General features: G+C 48.6%; 1 protein-coding gene across 2 annotated transcripts in view; it reads right to left on the minus strand.

Annotated features, from left to right (window-relative positions):
• Window positions 1-19,000, minus strand: part of RBM6 (RNA binding motif protein 6) — a 68,101-nt gene that overhangs the window by 22,772 nt on the left and 26,329 nt on the right. Inside the window, exon 6 of one of the 2 annotated variants that reach the window (XM_080671860.1) lies at window positions 15,960-16,033. The exons of the other annotated variant lie outside the window; for it this stretch is intronic. Within the exon in view, the coding sequence (XP_080527986.1) occupies window positions 15,960-16,033 (74 nt within the window). The remainder of the gene's footprint in view (window positions 1-15,959; window positions 16,034-19,000) is intronic. 2 annotated transcript variants of the gene reach the window in all.

A 19,000-nucleotide genomic window follows, 5' to 3' on the forward strand; every position in this document is an offset into this window, starting at 1 on the left:
CCCTCAAAACCACTAGCCAGAACAGGATATGTATTCTTTTTTAAAAGTCATTATCAATTTAGGGAGAGAGTGAGAAACATCGATATGAGAAACATCCATCGGCTGCCTCCTGCACGCCCCGCACTGGGGATGGAGCCTGCAACCCAGGCATGTGCCCTGACCGAGAATTGAACCAGTGACCTCTTGGTGCATGGGACGATGCTCAATCTACTGAGCCAAGCCAGCCAGGCAGGATATGTATTCTTTATTCAACAACAAATGTTTTCTCAGCTGACTAGGCATGGGGATATTTTAAAGCAGGAGGACAATAAACAGGCACACTTTTAAACAAAAGAAGCACACATCTCTATCTGAAATTCGTATCAGGAAACATACAGAATGGAAAGAGTTCTTTAATATTGTCAGAAGTGAAGAGAAACAAAACGAGGGAGACAGTTTATGCTGAGAAGTCCACTGTGTTGACCGTTCACCCACAGTTTAGGTATAAAGTGCACCATGAGCTGCACGGACAACAGACAAAGCTGGATGTGACCCAGAAGGAGAAAATGATAAACCACACGTAAGAAAAGTGAGAGTCCAGAAATAAGCAAGATCAGATATATTCTTGCTCAGATATACCTGGCAGAAATGCGGATGCTTTTATTCTTTCTGTACTTTTAAAAAATGTATGTTTATTGATTTCCGAGAGGGAGGGAGAGAGAAACATCAATGAGAATCATTGATGGGCTGCCTCATGCACACCACCTACTGGGGATCCAGCCCACAACCCGGTCATGTGCCCTGATGTGGAATTGAACCACGATCTCCTGGTGCATAGGTCAATGCTCAACCATTGAGCCACACCAGCCAGGCAGGAGGTATTCTTAAAGGGAGGGCCAAGTCCATTTTCATCCCTTCTTCTGTCCCATTGGTTGGCAAGTCAAAGTGATGGCTGACACCCAAGCAGCCACCTGGGACAGTAAGGCCGAAGTCACCTGTTGAGGACTGAAAGGGCCTGGGCTCCTGATGTTCATGGCCCCCTGTAAGAAAGCCTGGCTGACTCGGACCGTGCTCATTCGAGAGGAATGAACTCATTTAAGCCACAATTCTTTGTAGCGTCCTGTCACTCCCAGCTGATTCTAACCCTAACTGATATAGAAGGTTCTCTTCAGCGCCATTTTAATTTTGTCACATTCCTGTAGCTCTCCCAGGTCTTCAAATTCAAGACTGAATGCGAGCCCCCTGACAACCTACCTGCACTTTCCAAATTATTCCTTCACTACTTCCCAGGTAGGAGGACAGGAATCAGACAGGAAATTTGGGACAAACAAAATGGGGCCATCTCTGTCCGAACGGAAATGGTATCCAGCATTACTACCTGCTGCCGAAGATCACAGAAGCACTGGCTCCCTGGCAAATGTCATCAGTTTGGCTCAAAGAAACTTATACCAATTTTTAAAAAGGTATAGAAGTGCCAGAATTTGGAAAGTCAAGAGATTGTCCAGGCTGGGAAAACTAGAGCCTTCTTTATTATGAAGAAAAAAAAATCCCTAAGGGCCAGGAAGATGGAAGACGGCATCAGAAACCACTTCATTCAACAGTGACTAATCCAGCTAACAAGTATTTACTTAGTGCAGTGGTCGGCAAACTCACTGGTCAACAGAGCGGCAAACCGCGGCTCACGGGCCGCAGTTTACCGACCACTGACTTAGTGCATCCTATGCTGAGGTCCAGCTCTACACCGTTTGGGTAGCGAAGGGAAAAAAGGAAGAACCCGTCCCTGTCCTCAGGGGCCTTTCCAATAGCCATGCCTGACTCTACCTGGTGACAGCTGCTTCAACGGGCCTGATCTTTGCTGGTCATTTGCCCAGACACTCAGTCCGGTCCAGCTATTCACTCGGGGCTCCAATACTACCTTGAAACGACAGAAGCAAGTGATCCTGTACCTGATCTCGCTCCTGTGCCTACTTCCTGGGGTACTTTCGTTTAAAGGTGTAGGGTAAGGGTCTTGTCTTTTCTTTGACCCGACTCCTCAGTGCTGTGACTCCAGAGCAATGCAGGGATAGTGGGTTCCCTATGCCCTGGAGGGGTGCCAGCTCAGAGGCATGCCTGTGTTTGTTCCCAGCAGGTGTCTAAGCCCAGCGGAACCTCTTTAAGGGCAGAGAACATTAGTTTGGGGGCCTCGCTCAGGAAAACGCTTCTTGTGGCTCTTCTGAGTGCTTGGGATGAAGGGGCTCTCCAGGGTCGGGTGTTATAGGCAGAAACAATACTAGTAATTGTGCCACTTAAGGGTGGACTCTGAGAACCTGTAAGGACGGGAAAGAAGAAATTAGCTGCTCAAGAGTCAGCTGCAAATCCTGGATGTGCTCAAAACCCAAACAACAAAGACTGTCCACGTCCAGGTCAGCAAGTGTCCTGAGGCATCTGGTGAAATATACCCACCGCCGAGGGAGACTTCAGAACGGCGATGTGAGTGCCCAAAGCAACCAGAGCAGAGCGGGGACGTGGCCACTGGATCTGTGCATATTCCAACAGGGCCTACAGGCTACCCATTCGGAGAAAGCGCACACACAACATGGAAAGCTTTAGCATTTTCCCTTTAGATGCTGACCCAAGACAACTGAGAATATGTCTCTACACAAAAACGTGTCCATGAGTGTTCACAGCAGCATTATGCACACTATCCCTAAGTGGAAACAATCCAAATGTCCATCAACCAATTAATGAATAAAGAAAATGTGCTACATCCACACAATGGAATGTTCAACTATTAAAAGGAATGAAGTGCTGATTCATAGTGTAACGTGGATGAACTTTGAAAACACTATGCTAAGTAAAAGAAACCAGCCACAAAAATGTGTATGACCCCATTTATATGACACATCTCAGACAAATCTATAGACAGAAAGCAGATTAGGGGACATTTAGAGCATGAGCGGGAGGGTAGAGGGGCATGGGGTGTGGCTGCTAAAGGTACAGGATTTGTTTTAGGGGTGATGGAAAAGTTCAGGAATTAGTGGTGATGGTTGTACAATCTTGTGAACAGATTAAAACCCACTAAATTATACACTTTTAAAGGGTGAATTTTATAACATAAGAATTACACATCCATTAAAACAAAGAAAATAACCACCCTAAAGCTTTCAGGACTGGACGACTATTGCCAGAACAAAGAAATGCAGTCATTTCTCTTCCCTCTCTGCCACGCCCTGGCCCACCTAACCTGCTCTCCCTCCAGCCTCTCAGTGAGCACTCTGCCTCCAGCCATTTCCCCTTGAACCAGGCACACCCCTGCCACACACGTCCTTACTACACCCCCATTCTTGCCCGAAGCTCTGGTCCCTGATGACAATACACACTGAACATGAGAGGACTCTAATTAGACAGGAACATCCACTTCCCCCACAAAAAGGTAGTCAAAAAGCAATTTGACCACCTTGAATGAATAAATTTTGAGAAATATGAAATTAGTCATATGTCTACCTACTTACACTTAATTTATTAATTTAATTAATCTTGTACATTTAAATTTACAATAACATGGTTTTAATTATGACTGTCCCAGTACACTGACAGATACATAAACATACGTAGTCCCTCTAATCTCTGGGGCTACATTCCAGCACCCCAAGTGGATGCCTGAAACCATGTAGAGTAGGAAACCCACATGTATATATACACACTTAACAGCTGATAATTCAATTGATGTCTTTCTTTTCCAGTTTAACCCACTGGAATTAATAATTATTCAAAGTGTGTATACATTTTTTGCGGACACCCTGTATATTATGGTTTTTCCTACATATACATTCTTTTTTTAAAAAAATATATTTTATTGATTTTTTACAGAGAGGAAGAGAGAGGGATAGAGAGTTAGAAACATCGATGAGAGAGAAACATCTATCAGCTGCCTCCTGCACACCTCCTACTGGGGATGTGCCCGCAACCAAGGTACGTGCCCTTGACCGGAATCGAACCTGGGACCCTTCAGTCCGCAGGCCAACGCTCTATCCACTGAGCCAAACCGGTTTCGGCCCTACATATACATTCTTATGATAAAGTTTCATTTATAAATTAGGCACAGTAAGAGATTAATAAAAAAATAATAAAATAGAATTAGAACAATCCTATATAATTAAAGCCTAATACGCAAATCGACTGAACGGCAGAATGACTGGTCACTATGATGCGCACTAACCACCAGGGGGCAGACGCTTAACATAGGAGCTGCCCCCTGCCCGCAGGCCCCAGGCCAGCCAAGGCAGGTGCCAGTGGGGGGCCCCTGATAGGCCTGCTGGTTGCCCCACAGAGGGAGGTAACCGGCGTGGCAGTGGGGGGTGGGGCTGGCGAGCAGGCAGTACCAGGCCAGCCAAGGCGGGTGCCAGCAGGGGCCCCCGATAGCCCTGCCGGTTGCCCCACAGATCGGCTCTGATCGCCAGCCAGGCCTACGGACCCTACCCGTACACGATTTTCGTGCACAGGGCCTCTAGTATACTATAATAAAAGTTATGTGAATGTGGCATTATTATCTGTAATAATAAAAGCATAATATGCAAATCGACCGAACAACTGAACAGTAGGACAACCCTCCGGACGACCACGCTATGCCACGTACTGGCACCAGGCCAGCCAAGGCAGGTGCAATGCGATTGGTCGGGGGAACTCCATGATCGATTGCCCAGCAGAGAAAGGCCCAGGCCACCTGGCCGGCGGCCACAGAGGGAGGCCAGGCCACCAGCCGGCGACGCTGTGGCGGGTGTGTGGGGTCAGCCAGTGATCGCCCTGCAGAGGGAGGCCCAGGCCAGCCAAGTGATCACACCCCATGCCTGTCACCCGTAGAGGGAGGCGACCGGTGGCAGGGGAGGGGGAGGCAGTGCTGCAGACAGCAAGCAGTGGCAGCGGCAGTGGTGGGGCCAGCTGCCAGCAGCTGGGGGAAGGAAAGCCCCAATAGACCCTGACTGCTGGCCAGGCCTAGGATCCTACCCGAGGGGTCCCGGATTGCGAGAGGGCGCAGGCCGGGCCGAGGGAAACCAACCCCCCCGCCACCATGCATGAATTTCATGCACCGGGCCTCTAGTGTAAAGTAAGAGTCACTCGAACATGAGCACTTAGATACCACAACAGTCTGGTAACCAAGACAGCTACCAAATGACTAATGGATGCACCTACAGTGTGGGGATGCTAGACAAAGGAACGATTCACGAGCCAGGTGGGACAGAGCAGGAGGCATGAGATTCCACCACACTACGCAGAACGGCACCGTTTAAACTTTATGAATTGTTTATTTCTGTTATTTTTCATTTACTATTTCTGGACCACAGGTTACTGCAATGAGTGAAAGCGAAACCACACGTAAGGGAAACTACTATAGTATGGGGATCGGTAGCTATTAAATGACTGCATGTAGGTAATAATCAATGAAAGTTTAAACAACTAGGCGAAAGACTGAAGACACACAAAACTCAACAAGTCCGCTCAGGGGTATATATGAACAGAAGGAGTACACCTATTCCTTAAGTGCAGTAACAACTTTGAAATAGCCCCGAATGGGAAAAACAAAACAAGACATTTCCTTTAGAGCAGAACTATGAATACATCGTGATACCTGTATTTGTATAATGAACGACCTGTACAACAACGAAATGAACACACCCTAGTTATGCCCTAGAGGAATTTCAAAAATAATACTAAGCATGGAAGTCAAGTAGAAGAATGCATCCTGTGTGATCCCATATACATAAGACTCAAAAGCAATTCAAAAAACTAGTTTAGCCTTACTTGGTTTGGTTCAGTGGTTAGAGCTTTAGCCCTCTGACTGAACGGTCCTGGGTTTGATTCCTAGTCAAGGGCACATACCTTGTACCGCGGCTCCATGCTCAGCCCCTGTAAGGGCATGTGCAGGAGGCAACCAATTGATATGTCTCTCTCACATCCATGTTTCTCTCTGTCTGTCTCTCCCCCTCACTTCCACTCACTCTAGAAAAATCAATGGGAAAAATATCCTCTGGAAAGGATTAACAGAACAAGAAAACCCAAAAGACTACAGGTTTAGAACTAGGAGAGTGACTGCTTCTGGGGATGGTGGAAAGGGTATAGACCAGCCGTGGGCAAACTACGGCCCGCGGGCTGAATCCGGCCCGTTCGGCTGTTCTATCCGGCCCGCGGAGCCGAAAGAGCGGAGGGTTCTCTTGCTCTCCCCTCTGCTCCTTTACTTTGAATTTATATTAGTTCACACAAACACTCCATCCATGCTTTTGTTCCGGCCCTCCGGTCCAGTTTAAGAACCCATTGTGGCCCTCGAGTCAAAAAGTTTGCCCACGGCTGGTATAGACCAAGAGAAGCAGGACGGGCTTCTGCATGGGGAGCAGAGTTCTGTTTATTTAACCTGATAGTGGTGGAGCCCTCGTGAACAGGATTAGTGCCCTAACAGATGAGGGATGACCTTGCTAAATGCCCAATGGTTGGGGAGGGGAGGGGAGGGGAGAAGAGGGGAGGGGAGGGGAGGAGAGGGTGTCAACATTGCCTCCCTTCTCCCACCCTCCACTGTTAAGAACCACTGTCTTACAAAACACATTACCAGTGGCATTTGCTCCCCTTTCCTCTGGCTGCTCGTGTTTCTTGGTCTAATGCTGACTAGCACAGTCTCTCTTTGTGTATCAGGCATCCAAATGGCAGCTCTCTCATGGGGGAACACACAACTGTTGGTTTTTTGAAAAGCCAGACTAAAACCTCACAGTGCCCAGGAGAGGGAGGTTGGATTCTGACCCTACTTCCCATCCCCAACCTCAGCTCTTGCCTAGCAGGGGACACTCTTGGAAGCATTGACAAGATAGCTTAAGCCCCATCACCTTCCAAAGCATCCTCTCAATCCACCAGAAGAGCACCTCACCATGTGAGATAAAAAATAATTAATAATCCAGATAAGATTATCCATGATTATCAGTCATACGATCAATACTCTTTTCTTTTAAATTAACCCTCACCTGATGGTATTTTTCCATTGATCTTTAGAGATAGTGAAAGGAGGGGGAGAGACAGAATAAGAGAAACATCAACTGGTTGCCTTCTGCACACGCCCCAACCAGGGCTGGGGATTGTTTGCAACTGAGGCATATGCCCTTGACCAGAATCGAACCCAGGACTCTTCAGTCTGCAGGCCGACACTCTATCCACTGAGCCTAACCGGCTAGGGCCCATCAACCCTAACTAATAAAAGAGTAATATGCAAATTAGCCATCACTCCACTATACCCACCAGCCACGCCCACCAGCCAATCAGGAGGGGATATGCAAATAAACCCAACCAAGATGGCTACAGCCACAGAGAGCAGGAGGGAGTCTTGGGTTTCCCAGGCAATGGAGGAAGCCAAGCTTTCCGCCTGCCCTTGCCGGCCTAGGCCTCCACTCAAGGCTACAAAGTTTCAATGATAGAAGATACATAAATCCAAATAGAAATGGCTGCCGCCATGGAGCAAGCAGAAGGCTTGGCTCTGCTCCAGGCTACAAAGTTTCAATTATAGAAGATAAATAAACCCCAGATACCAGGGCCTCCGCTTGGGTCGCCAGGGGGCGTGGCTGGCCTGCAAACCACCACAGGCCCCTCGCCCAGGCCGCCCCACGCCCCAAGGGAACCCCCACCCTGATCCGGGACACCCTTCAAGGCAAACAAGCTGGCCCCCACCCGTGCACCAGGCCTCTATCCTATCTAATAAAAGAGTAATATGCAGATTAACCATTACTCCAACACACAAGATGGATGCCCCCATGTGGTCAAAGATCCTGCCCCCATGTGGACACAAGATGGCCAGCAAGGGAGGGCAGTTGTGGGCGATCAGGCCAGCAGGGGAGGGCAGTTGGGAGGGACCCAGGCCTGCAGGGTAGAGCAGTTGGGGGGGACCAGGCCTGCAGGGGAGGGCAGTTAGGGGTGACCAGGCCTGCAGGGGAGGGTAGTTAGGGGTGACTAGGCCTGCAGGGGAGGGCAGTTAGGGGAAAACAGGCTGGCAGGGGAGCAGTTAGGCATCAATCAGGTTGTCAGGGGAGTGGTTAGGGGGTGATCAGGCTGGCAGGCAGAAGTGGTTAGGGGCAATCGGGAAGGCAGGCAGGCGAGCAGTTGGGAGCCAAGCAGTCCTGGATTGTGATAGGGATGTCCGACTGCCCGTTTAAACTGCCCTCAAGGGGTCCCAGATTGGAAAGGTCAGGAATTGTTATCTTTCTTTTAAAATCTTTTTTTAACTGTTTCACTTCATTACTGCTGGGTATGTGCTCCATGTGAGTGATGTAGGTGCTTATGTAGGTGGGTTCTGACTTACGGCGAAAATCACGTTACGTCGTGCCGTAGGAACGGATCTCCGACGTAACCCGAGGACCTACTGTACGTATTATACATATACATTTTATTATATATAATACTAGAGGCCCAGTGCATGAATTCGTGCACCAGTGGGGTCCCTTGGCCTGGCCTGCGGGATCAGGCCAACACCGGCTCTCTGACATCCTCTGAGGGGTCCCGGATTGCGAGCGGGTGCAGGCCAGGCTGAGGGACCCCACCGGTGCACGATCGGGGCTGGGGAGGGATGGAGGAGGTTGGCCAGCCAGGGAGGGACCACAGGAGGGCTCTAGGGCATGTCCGGCCTGTCTCACTCAGTTCCGATTAGCCGGACCCCAGCAGCAAGCTAACCTACCAGTCGGAGCATCTACCGCCTGGTGGTCAGTGCACGTCATTGAGAGCGGTTGAGCAGCCTTAGCATATCATTAGCGTATTATGCTTTGATTGGTTGAACTAACTTAGCATATTAGAGGCTTTTATTATACAGGATTTATCTAGCTCATATAAAATGAGCAAGAGGCTATAATGACAATGTTATTGGTAGGGACAGGTCCTCATCACCACCGGTTACTGGTGAGGGCAGATTTCTTAAGATATGCCAAGAAAAATCATCTTCTGAGATTAGCACAGGAGGATGAGGTATTGCAGAAAACACTGTTTCTGTGGAATTCCACCCCTGGGCTTTCGAGGTCCCATTTCCCCTTGTCCCACCAAGGAGGAAGTGTAGATAGAGCTGGAGTCAAAGCCAGTGTCCAGAGTTTCCTTTCCATGTTGGAGTGGAGCCCAGTCTAGCTTCAGGCTAGCTTAGCTTGTGTGCCCACTGCATTCCATCCGTCACTGTAGTGGGGTCAGCTTGCCACATGGCTACGTGTCGATGGAGGGAGCAGAGGCAGTAGCAAAGCCACAGAACCGGAGAGCCGAGAGAGGGAGCTCCTGTGCTTGGGGGTTATGTATCCCAAACTGGCAGGTTGGCATGGCCTTGCCCAGCCTGCCAATGCATGGCCCCCCAGGCCGGACTATAGGCAGGTACCTCCCCACGTACTCAACTTCACTGTGCGTGCACCCGCCTGCCCCCTGCTGGGCCCCTCCCCAGGCCGGACTATAGGCAGGTACCTTCCCTATGCACTCAACTTCACTGTGCGTGCACCCGCCTGCCCCCTGCTGGGCCCCTCCCCAGGCCGGACTATAGGCAGGTACCTCCCCACGTACTCAACTTCACTGTGCGTGCACCCGCCTTCCCCTTGCTGGGCCCCTCCCCAGGCTGGGCTATAGGCAGGTACCTTCCCTATGCACTCAACTTCACTGTGCGTGCACCCGCCTTCCCCTTGCTGGGCCCCTCCCCAGGCTGGGCTATAGGCAGGTACCTTCCCTATGCACTCAACTTCACTGTGCGTGCACCCGCCTTCCCCTTGCTGGGCCCCTCCCCAGGCCGGACTATAGGCAAGTACGTTCCCACGTACTCAACTTCACTGTGCGTGCACCCGCCTGCCCCTTGCTGGGCCCCTCCCCCGGGACCTGCAGAGATGAATGGCCCGTGGCTCCCTGGGGAGTGTGAACCTGCAGCTTCCTGGTGAAGCCGCCCAGATGACATGTCCATAAAGTGTGGCCTTCTCTTTGCTCCTTTTCCATTATTAATAACTAGCTAATTACAACAGCATCAGGAACACCTGAACACGCCTCTGTGGAGAGTAAGACACTTTATTATATTACAACCTGCAAGGTCAACGCACATGGAGAAGATGCCTAGCAACATTCAATGCCACCTGTAGCCTAAGAAAACTTGGTGATAAAAGAACTATCAGAGCCCTAACCAGTTTGGCTCAGTGGATAGAGCGTCAGCCTGCAGACTGAAGGGTCCCGGGTTCGACTCTGGTCAAGGGCATGTACCTTGGTTGCGGGCACATCCCCAGTGGGGAGTGTGCAGGAGGCAGCTGATCGATGTTTCTCTCTCAACGATGTTTCTAACTCTCTATCCCTCTCCCTTCCTCTCTGAAAAAAACAATAAAATATATTTTTTTTAATAAAAAGAACTATCAGAAACAACAAGGCTCTCCAGTGCAGAAGTGTTGGAATGGCATGGTCCTCTGCCCTCACATGTCTGGGGGCCTGGCATGCACCCCTCAGATGCTGCAGGAGAGGCTACCCACCTGTTTCCCTTTTAGTCTAGACACCCCAGTGTCATGGGCGAGGCAGTGGGCAGCAGCACCATGGGATCAGGGCCACCCACGCAGTGCCACTGCTTTTCGGGCATCTGATTCCCAAGAGCTGGTTAAGGTGCCAAGGAAAGGGGGACAACCAGGCAGAGTCCACTGTTCTAGAATCACTTTGCCTACTGGGCACCACATGCTCGCCACTGCACCAAGCCCTTCACACACACCACAGAGGCTGACCTCACAACTGCTCGGAGGCGGGCACAATGATTCCCCCTCTACTTTGTAGACGCGGAAACAGATCCTGGAGTTACAAAAGCGCTAGGAAGTGATGAAGCTGGAGACCTTATTGTCTGGAGGAATACAAAGTCATAAACCAAAGTTATAATCAAGATCACCAACGGAACTGCGCCTTCCTATAACCTCTGAGCTAGTTACTTAGAATTACACATATTCCGCCTGCTTCCTCAATAACTGTATATAATCAAGTTCCAAAAAACCACAAAGACTGAAAATTAGTACTTTGCACTTCAACATACAGAAATGAACCACGACATGTCTGGCAAAAAATTAAAAACCTCATCATAGGAGACACACTGGAAGTTCCAAATGATGTTTATTTTTCAAATTCAAGAAAATTTAACTGAATCCGTTTTAGAGCACCTCTCACAATTACAGGAGAAAGTGTGAGACATGGCAAAGCCAGGGGCTGGTTAGCAGAGCTCAGCGTTTTAAAGCCACAGGCCAGATTCCCAGTGTGCCCTGACCATGCTCACACAACAGTCAACAGGAACTCTGTCAAGGGCATCTACTCCTAATCGAGTTGCTCTGAGGACCTAGCGGTATTTCTACTGCTAACAAGTCTTCCACGCCCCCAGCATCAGCTTTCCACAGTGATCTCACTTCCATCACAAGGACAGGTCCCACCTAAGATGTGGCTTCCTTCCCATACCTTCACAAATACCCTGGCCATCCTGGTCTTCTCAAAAACCCAAACTCTCTCAACTTGTGGACGCAATAACGCTTTCATACATGTTCCTGTATTCCACAGCCTTTGCTCCCACGCCAGAAAAGGCCAGCATCTCTCAGAATTCTCACGTCAGGTGGTAACAGCACCCTTTTCCTGGCACTTCATGAAGTCAAGCTGATTACGTCATACAGCCAAGTTATCTCTGGCTACAAAAGGCCACGGATGCTAAGAAAACTGAGTAAAAATCCCAGGGAAATTAACTCTTCTTCCAAAGCTATCTTTTACAGGAGAATTGTAGTGAATATCTGACCGAATATGAACAGGCAGCAAACATCACACCTGCAAATTTGAGAAAATAAAACGCTGATTCCTACAGAACGAAGGCAACAGTTTGAGAGAGCGAGGACTCAGACCTGGGCAACCACTGGAAGGGATCGATTGGCTACCACAACGCTTCTAGCCGCCCTGCAAGTCCCGCCTGCAGTGGCACACCCAGCAAAGGAGGTAATATTTGCCCTCAATCTCCAGGGCCCGGGACAACAAGGAAAGCCAAGGAAATAGGACACCGCTAAAAGCAAACTGCCCCAGAGGGGCTGGAATAAAAGGCCTGCCTCACGGTGCCGGCTGGCTCCCACCTCTTCCTAGACAGAGAAGGTCAAGGTCTGAGGCCATAGACCTCTGTTAGAAATAACCCCCTCCCCCCCCCACCCCCTCCCCGACAGACAGCTTGGCTGAGTGATGCCCTGAGGAGCCCCGGGCCCCGTACTGCTGCAGAGCCCACTGCAGCTGATGCCCCTGTGAAGGCACTGGGAAAGGGCGAGGGTCCTTGGTTACCATATTGAACCGCCTCATTAAGGCATATATAAACCATAATATTTGACAAAGCAAGCTGGCAGACCCATAAATGTCAGTCAATGATAAATAAATATAATTTCACACCGAGAGTCAGGCTAACAAAGTTATAAAAAACTCAATCCAGCCCAGCTGGTGTGGCTTGGTGGCTGAGCTTCTACCTATGAACCAGGTCACCAGTTGGATCCCGGGTCAGGGCACATGCCAGGGATGCAGGCTTGATCCCCAGTAGGGGACGTGCAGAAGGCAGCCCATCCATGTTTCTCTCATCAATCTATCTCTATATCCCTCTCCTTTCCTCTCTCTCTAAAAAATAAAAATAAAAAAACCTATTAAACAAAAACAATCTCAATCGGAAGCATTTCACTGAAACCTCCTCAGAAGCATACAAACCAACTCTACTCAGAGGTGCCCAACAGATGTCTCAGAATCTGCACCGATTTGGTCTGTAAGTAAAACCTGAGGGGAGGAGAATGGACGGACAGACAGACATTCACCTTTCATGAGCCCTGGTTTATGCACCTGAAGGAGTGAGGACTTACTCCCTCACATTCTCACACCTCGCGGAAGGTTTTCCATTACTGTGTTCTTGGGAGCTTGATCCACATCCATTTCCTTAGAGAATATCCAGATACGATCATTTATTTTCCTAGAATTATGACCGGAAATTACTTGACACGAAGAAGGGGGAGAGGAGGAGGAGATGTCTAATTTCAAATGCTTACTAGGTACCAGGAGCTGTGCAAAATGCTCTGTGTATATTTCCACCAAGAGTCACTCCTCAACTGTAATGTCGCTCCTCAAGAAGCGTCCCTGACCACCCCGCCTCCGGTCTTCCATGAACCCTGCCAGGCGTTCTCAGTGCCGTGGCTCATTGCCTTCACAGCACTTAGCACCACCATATTTTGTGTTAATGCGTCTACTTGCTTATGCACTAAAACGGAAGGTATACCATTTGTCCTGTTTACTGCAGTTTCTCTAACATCCAGAAGGTGAGCCTGGCACACAGCAGGCGTCAGGAACAATCTCAGCTAATCCACTCGGAGCCCCGTGAGGTACGGATGACACGGGGAACGGGGGCTGAGGAAGGTTAAAAAACTTGCCAGAGACAACCAGCTAAGAAGTAATACCAGGAGGCAGAGCCTACGCTCACTCCTCTTTTCTATGCTACATACAAATTTCCCCGAAGATGCCAGTCTCAAGGATTTTCCATAAAAACGGGACTGCACACATGCCAAGCTGCGGGGAAGGCTGTTAAAGAATGCTGATGGGATGGCGAAGGGTCTGTCACTCAGCAAGAGGATGGAAGCCCTCCGTCCCATGAGCGGAGGAAGGAGAAGTACCTGGAGATGGAGTGGAAGGATGTGGTGATGTCTCATTAAGGAGTAACTCCAAAGAACACTGAACATGGTGTCACAAAAATCTGGAGTCTGAGAGCACATTTATGGGACCCACGAGAACACATGATCTCGGTCACCTTTCTCAGTCTGCGATGATAAGGCCTAGAAGACAGAGCTGTCCTTCCTGCCACTCCTGCAGAGCTGGATGGAACCCTATGCATGGAAATATCTACCTGTCGCCCTGGCAGGTTCCACTCCTGCAGAGCTGGATGGAACCCTATGCAGGGAAATATCTACCTGTCGCCCTGGCAGGTGTGGCTCAGTTGGCTGAACGTTGTCCTGCGCAGTGAGAGGTCCCTGGTTTGATTCCTGGTCGGGTCACGTGCTGGGGTGGCTGTGCTGGATCTCCGTAGGGGGCATGCAGGAGGCAGCCGGTTGAAGTTTCTCTCTCTCCCCCCTCTCTAAAAATCAGTAAGAACATGTTTAAAAAAGAAAAAAGTTTACCTGTCAAAACATTGCTTCACACCTGGGCGAACCTGGGCCTGCTCCTGCTTTGTTCTGCTGTCCCATTCACTGGGCAGGGATCACTCAACAGGGACCTGGAGTCCCCGAGTGTTCAGAGACGGGGCGGTATGGGTGAGAAGAGAGACACTGTGCGTATAAATGGGCATTCTCCCAGGTGTGGCTCTAAGAGAAACCCTAAGGATAAACATTGTTTTCAGAGAAGACTGCCTGCTTCTATGTGGCACTACATTTTAGGGAGCTGGATACCTTGGGTTTTTGGTAGGGATGGAGGGAAGCAGCAGTTAAGGCACAGCACTGCTTTATGTTTTGAGAGCAAAGGTTAAAGAGCTCTGATATAAAGCAACACCTCTCTAGGAGAAACGGGAGAATGGTACAACAGCGATGGCATCTGCCATAGCTCCCCCACTGACGTTTCCACCACTCAGCGTACTGCTCAGTGCAGTGGCAAAGGATTTAAAGACTATTCACTGACCAGAACAAGATGACTGTGAATTAAATGAACATTCTCGAATTAGGACAGACTGTCAGGATGAAATCAACCACAAGGATATAGATTAGGACCTCTGTTCTTCTCTCCCAATACTGGAAGGTAGCAGTTTCTGATACATGATTAGTGTGTGTTAAATGACTGATTCAATGATGGACACGGAACAATCAGTCAACAAGAACTCTGTCGAGGGAGTGTGGTCCTAATCCAGCCATTCTCTGAGGACCCAGCAATATTTCTATCACTAACCCTGGAGATGGACATGTCACGTTTCCTTCTGATTAGTGCTTCTCCCAAAGGATGTAGAGCATGTCCTGTCCACAAGGGAGATGGTGGCCGAAGAGGGAAAAGGCTCAGTGTGTGAGCAGCTGGGCGGGACAAAGCTGATGAAAGGCCTGAGGCTGCCCACGGGGAGCTGCTCTCGAGCACACCACTCTTCTCCAGCAGAGCCTGTTTCTGAGGCTCTGGGGGCGCCGCCCGCACCCCGTGAAGGACAGGCTGTGGGTACCTAAAACCAACCTGTATCGCTACGCTTCTTCCTCCCACTTTACAGGTGGAGGAACTAAGACACCACAAAAAACAACAAACAAAAACTTTCCCCAAGGAAACACCACGACAAGAAGGATTCTATGCATTTCCTAATGCTTCCCCAAACTACCAGGCAGGGTTTAATTAGAGCCTCAGCTAAGAGATCTAGGTGGCAGCTGAATATATCTGGGTGTTTCAAACATAAGTACAGATTCAGAGTCACCAGCTTTGACTATATGCAGCCAAAACCTTGAGTACAAAACTCCAATTTGCAGAGAGCAACCATCCGTGCAATACACACGAACAAGCCCTGACTCTCCTCCCCGGTGGCCCTCGTAGGAAAGTAGCACCTGTAGGCAGGACCCGAGTGCCATAGACGTTGCCATCAGCGGTCTCCACCCCAGGTCTGGATCGAGTCCTGACCCAGAAGTCCTGTGCCGGCAGTTCCTTGAGATCACAGACACTCAAGGATCATTCTTTGCATCAGGATCCCCATCTCAGTCACACTCCACAGGCAGGAAGCACTCCAGACCTGTCATCTTCCCCATCTACTGTCTTTGAAATATAGTCCAACTACAACTGGGCTTTGGATTTTAAAATACACTCTGCGCCCATTAATTCTTCCAGAGGACCCTTCCCGGCCTCTTTTAAAGTTTCTCCTCATAATCGCTTTTTGGTTGGCATGTGGTATGCTGCAAATATGAATTTCTGGCACCTTTCCAAAGTTTAATCACCTGAAACCCTCCCTCCCCATACATAAAAATATATCCTTCCAGCATCATTTGACCGAAGTATAAAGCAACCTGGTTGGCCTCCATGCATCCGATGGCATCTTCCAAGAGTGAAAATTCCACGCAGACATAGCCATAGTCGTAACCTGGGGACAGCATTTAAATACAGACGGGAGTGGTGTTAGTGCCTTGCAAAAACAAAAAACACACTTCAATCCCGTTTCTGACCCCTTAAACACAAGCCCTCCCAACTGGCCCCTCCCTCCCCTATACTAGGCAAAGCTGCTATTCCAAACAGAAAAAAGCACTGAAGGAAAGTCTGGACGTTTCTGGACAGTCATTCCAAAAATGACTTTTCCTATGAACCAAGAAGATCCTCTGTGCTCTTTAGCACTGAAGCTCCGGAGAGGGTCATCCCACAGAAAGTTTAAGCGAGGACCCAAAACATTTCACCACAGGCTGAATCTTCTGGGGAAAACGTCAGTAAGAATAGGAAAGTATCTGAGAGGGAAAAAAAGCACCCCAAGAGAGAAAGAAGAAGCAATTATCCCAAAGCTATGCTAATAGTCACCACTTTCCAAGCAGAAACCACCTTCAAAGACAGAAGTGCTGACAGCCTGAGGCAACTATTGTGTGTGGGTACCACGGAGGCTTCTGGTTGGCCGGGGCAGGCCATTTCAGGCCTCCTCTTTTTTCTTGTTTCAACTCAAGTCATAAACCAGCTAAATCTTTACAAAGGAAGAAGGTGTAAAAGCATAAATAAGTACAAAGAGCTGGGTCCAAAACTGTGCTTAGGCACAAAGATCTGCGGTGGGTAGGCTGGGGGAGAGACAGCTGTGGTTAGCAATCAATACACATCGAAGAACTGTGCGTACCATTAGTTATAACACACCCTTCACCTTTCTCCTGATCAAGGGCCATCTGCGGCTCTCGTGACCCATGAAACTGCAACGTCATGGGATTTACAGGCTGCTGAACTCTAACCCCAACCACCCTGCCGTTTCCCTGCGATGCCAGCCTCTGACTACACAAATACACTTGTCAGTGCTCCCAAGGGGCGGCCACGCTTCCTCCACTGCCTCCCGGGATAAAGCAGCTCATCTTTAGGGGGACACTGTGCAAATGGAACAGCAAGAAAAAGACATGGTTTGTTCCGATGAGAAATAAAACTCAGGGAAAGAAAAGCAACACAAAACACAGGGCAATTCGGAGTACAAAGGATATATAATAGGAAACTGCTATCATTGATTCAAGACATCAAGGGCCGGGGGGTCAATCGGGGAAAAAAGAAACATATATAATACTTTAAACAAAACAAACAAACAAAAAAGACATCAACAGCCAAAAATCAAATCAAATCATATTAAATTAATTAAAAAAAACACACCTACGATAATAGGAAATATAACTTAAAAAGTAGACCGAAGTTGGTAAAATGGGTTGGATTCCTTGTCATGTGGAATGAATATCCTGAAATGTTTTATGATAGTAATGTAGTTGTAACTTAAGATTTGTTAAATACTCCAGGTTCATTAAGAAAAGTTACGACGGTATAGGTTGATTCTTGCTTTGAATTTTAGGAAATGACCAGGAAGAATAAGAGAAAGCTGCTAGAAATCTCAGATTTTCTACCCGATTTCAAAGTTTTGACCATTACCCCTGCAACCTCCACTTAAACTTACCACAAAATCAGCCTCCTCTGATTAGTAACTATTGGAAGAAATGAAACTACTTTAGAGAAAAGGTGTGAGTATATTTGTATACATCCTATTAGCAACGGAAATGGTTTTGTTACTTAATTTCTTTCAATGGAATGGATTCTCTTGATCAAACTCAGTGCACATCTCATACATAAAACATTCTGCATTGTGTAAAGGGCTCTGAGTGTTCTTGGGAAACATTGTAGAATAGCAGAACTAAGGTACTATTTATCACCAAACTAGAGGCCCAGTGCATGGATTCGGGGTCCCTGAGGGGTCTCAGATTGCAAGGGGGCACAGGCCAGGCCGAGTGACCCCACCGGTGCATGATCAGGGTCAGGGAGGGACCACGGGAGGGCTCCAGAGCGTATCTGGCCCATCTCGCCCAGTCCCAATCCACTGGACCACAGCAGCAAGCTAACCTACTGGTTGGAGTATCTGACCCCTGGTGGTCAGTGCGCGTCACAGCGACTGGTCAAACGGTCGAACAAACGGTCAGACACTTAACATATTAGGCTTTTATTATATAGGATATCTACTGCAAAAACTCAAATGCATGTTTACAGTCAGAAAGGGATAAGGGGTAGCCACGGAACAAGCAGAGGTACCCTCAAGTATGTGACAGCTGCCACATAACACACCAAGAAAGCGTGCAGGAGTGTGGGAAGCAAGTCACAGCTGCCGAAAGGAAACAGGAACTACCACCAAACTCGCAAAGCCTTGAGCTTCCTGCCTATGCTTACAGAAGTAAGTACTGTGGCCCAAAGGAGCGTACAGAATCTGTGGACAGAGAGAGAGACAGAGACAGAGACAGAGACAGAGAGAGAGAGAGAGAGAGAGAGAGAGAGAGAGAGGACACACACTCATGACAACATCCATACTTCGCGAAAGGACAAACAGACTTTGATACTAAAGTCACTGGGAAGGAAAAGATATGGTCCATAGGAGACATTAAGAGCATCTAATAGCATCTTTATACATCAACCCTGCAATTTGTATGCTGACAATGTACTTTAGATTTAATATTAAATTCACTAGCTCAACGCTCTGCTCGATTTCCCACAACTTTAGCTATCAAACAATAGAAGTTTAAAGTTTAATTATAATGCCTAAAACTTAAAAAATAGTAAGTTTAAAAAGTACACAATCTTGACCCTAGGCATTTTTGTTGTTGTTGCGGATATCACCAGAGGATATTTTTCCATTGATTTTTAGAGAGAGTGGACGGGAGGGGGAGGAACATCGATGAGAGAGAGACACATTGATTGGTTGCCTCCCGCACGCACCCCGACCAGGGCTGTGGATCGAGCCTGCAATTATGGTCCTTGACCAGAATCAAACCCAGGACCCTTCAATCCATGGGCCGATGCTCTACCCACCAAACCAAGCCGGCTAGGGCGATCCCAGGCATTT

The sequence above is a fragment of the Plecotus auritus genome (genome assembly GCF_963455305.1).
Source record: "Plecotus auritus genome assembly, chromosome: 6".
Classification (NCBI taxonomy): domain Eukaryota; kingdom Metazoa; phylum Chordata; class Mammalia; order Chiroptera; family Vespertilionidae; genus Plecotus; species Plecotus auritus.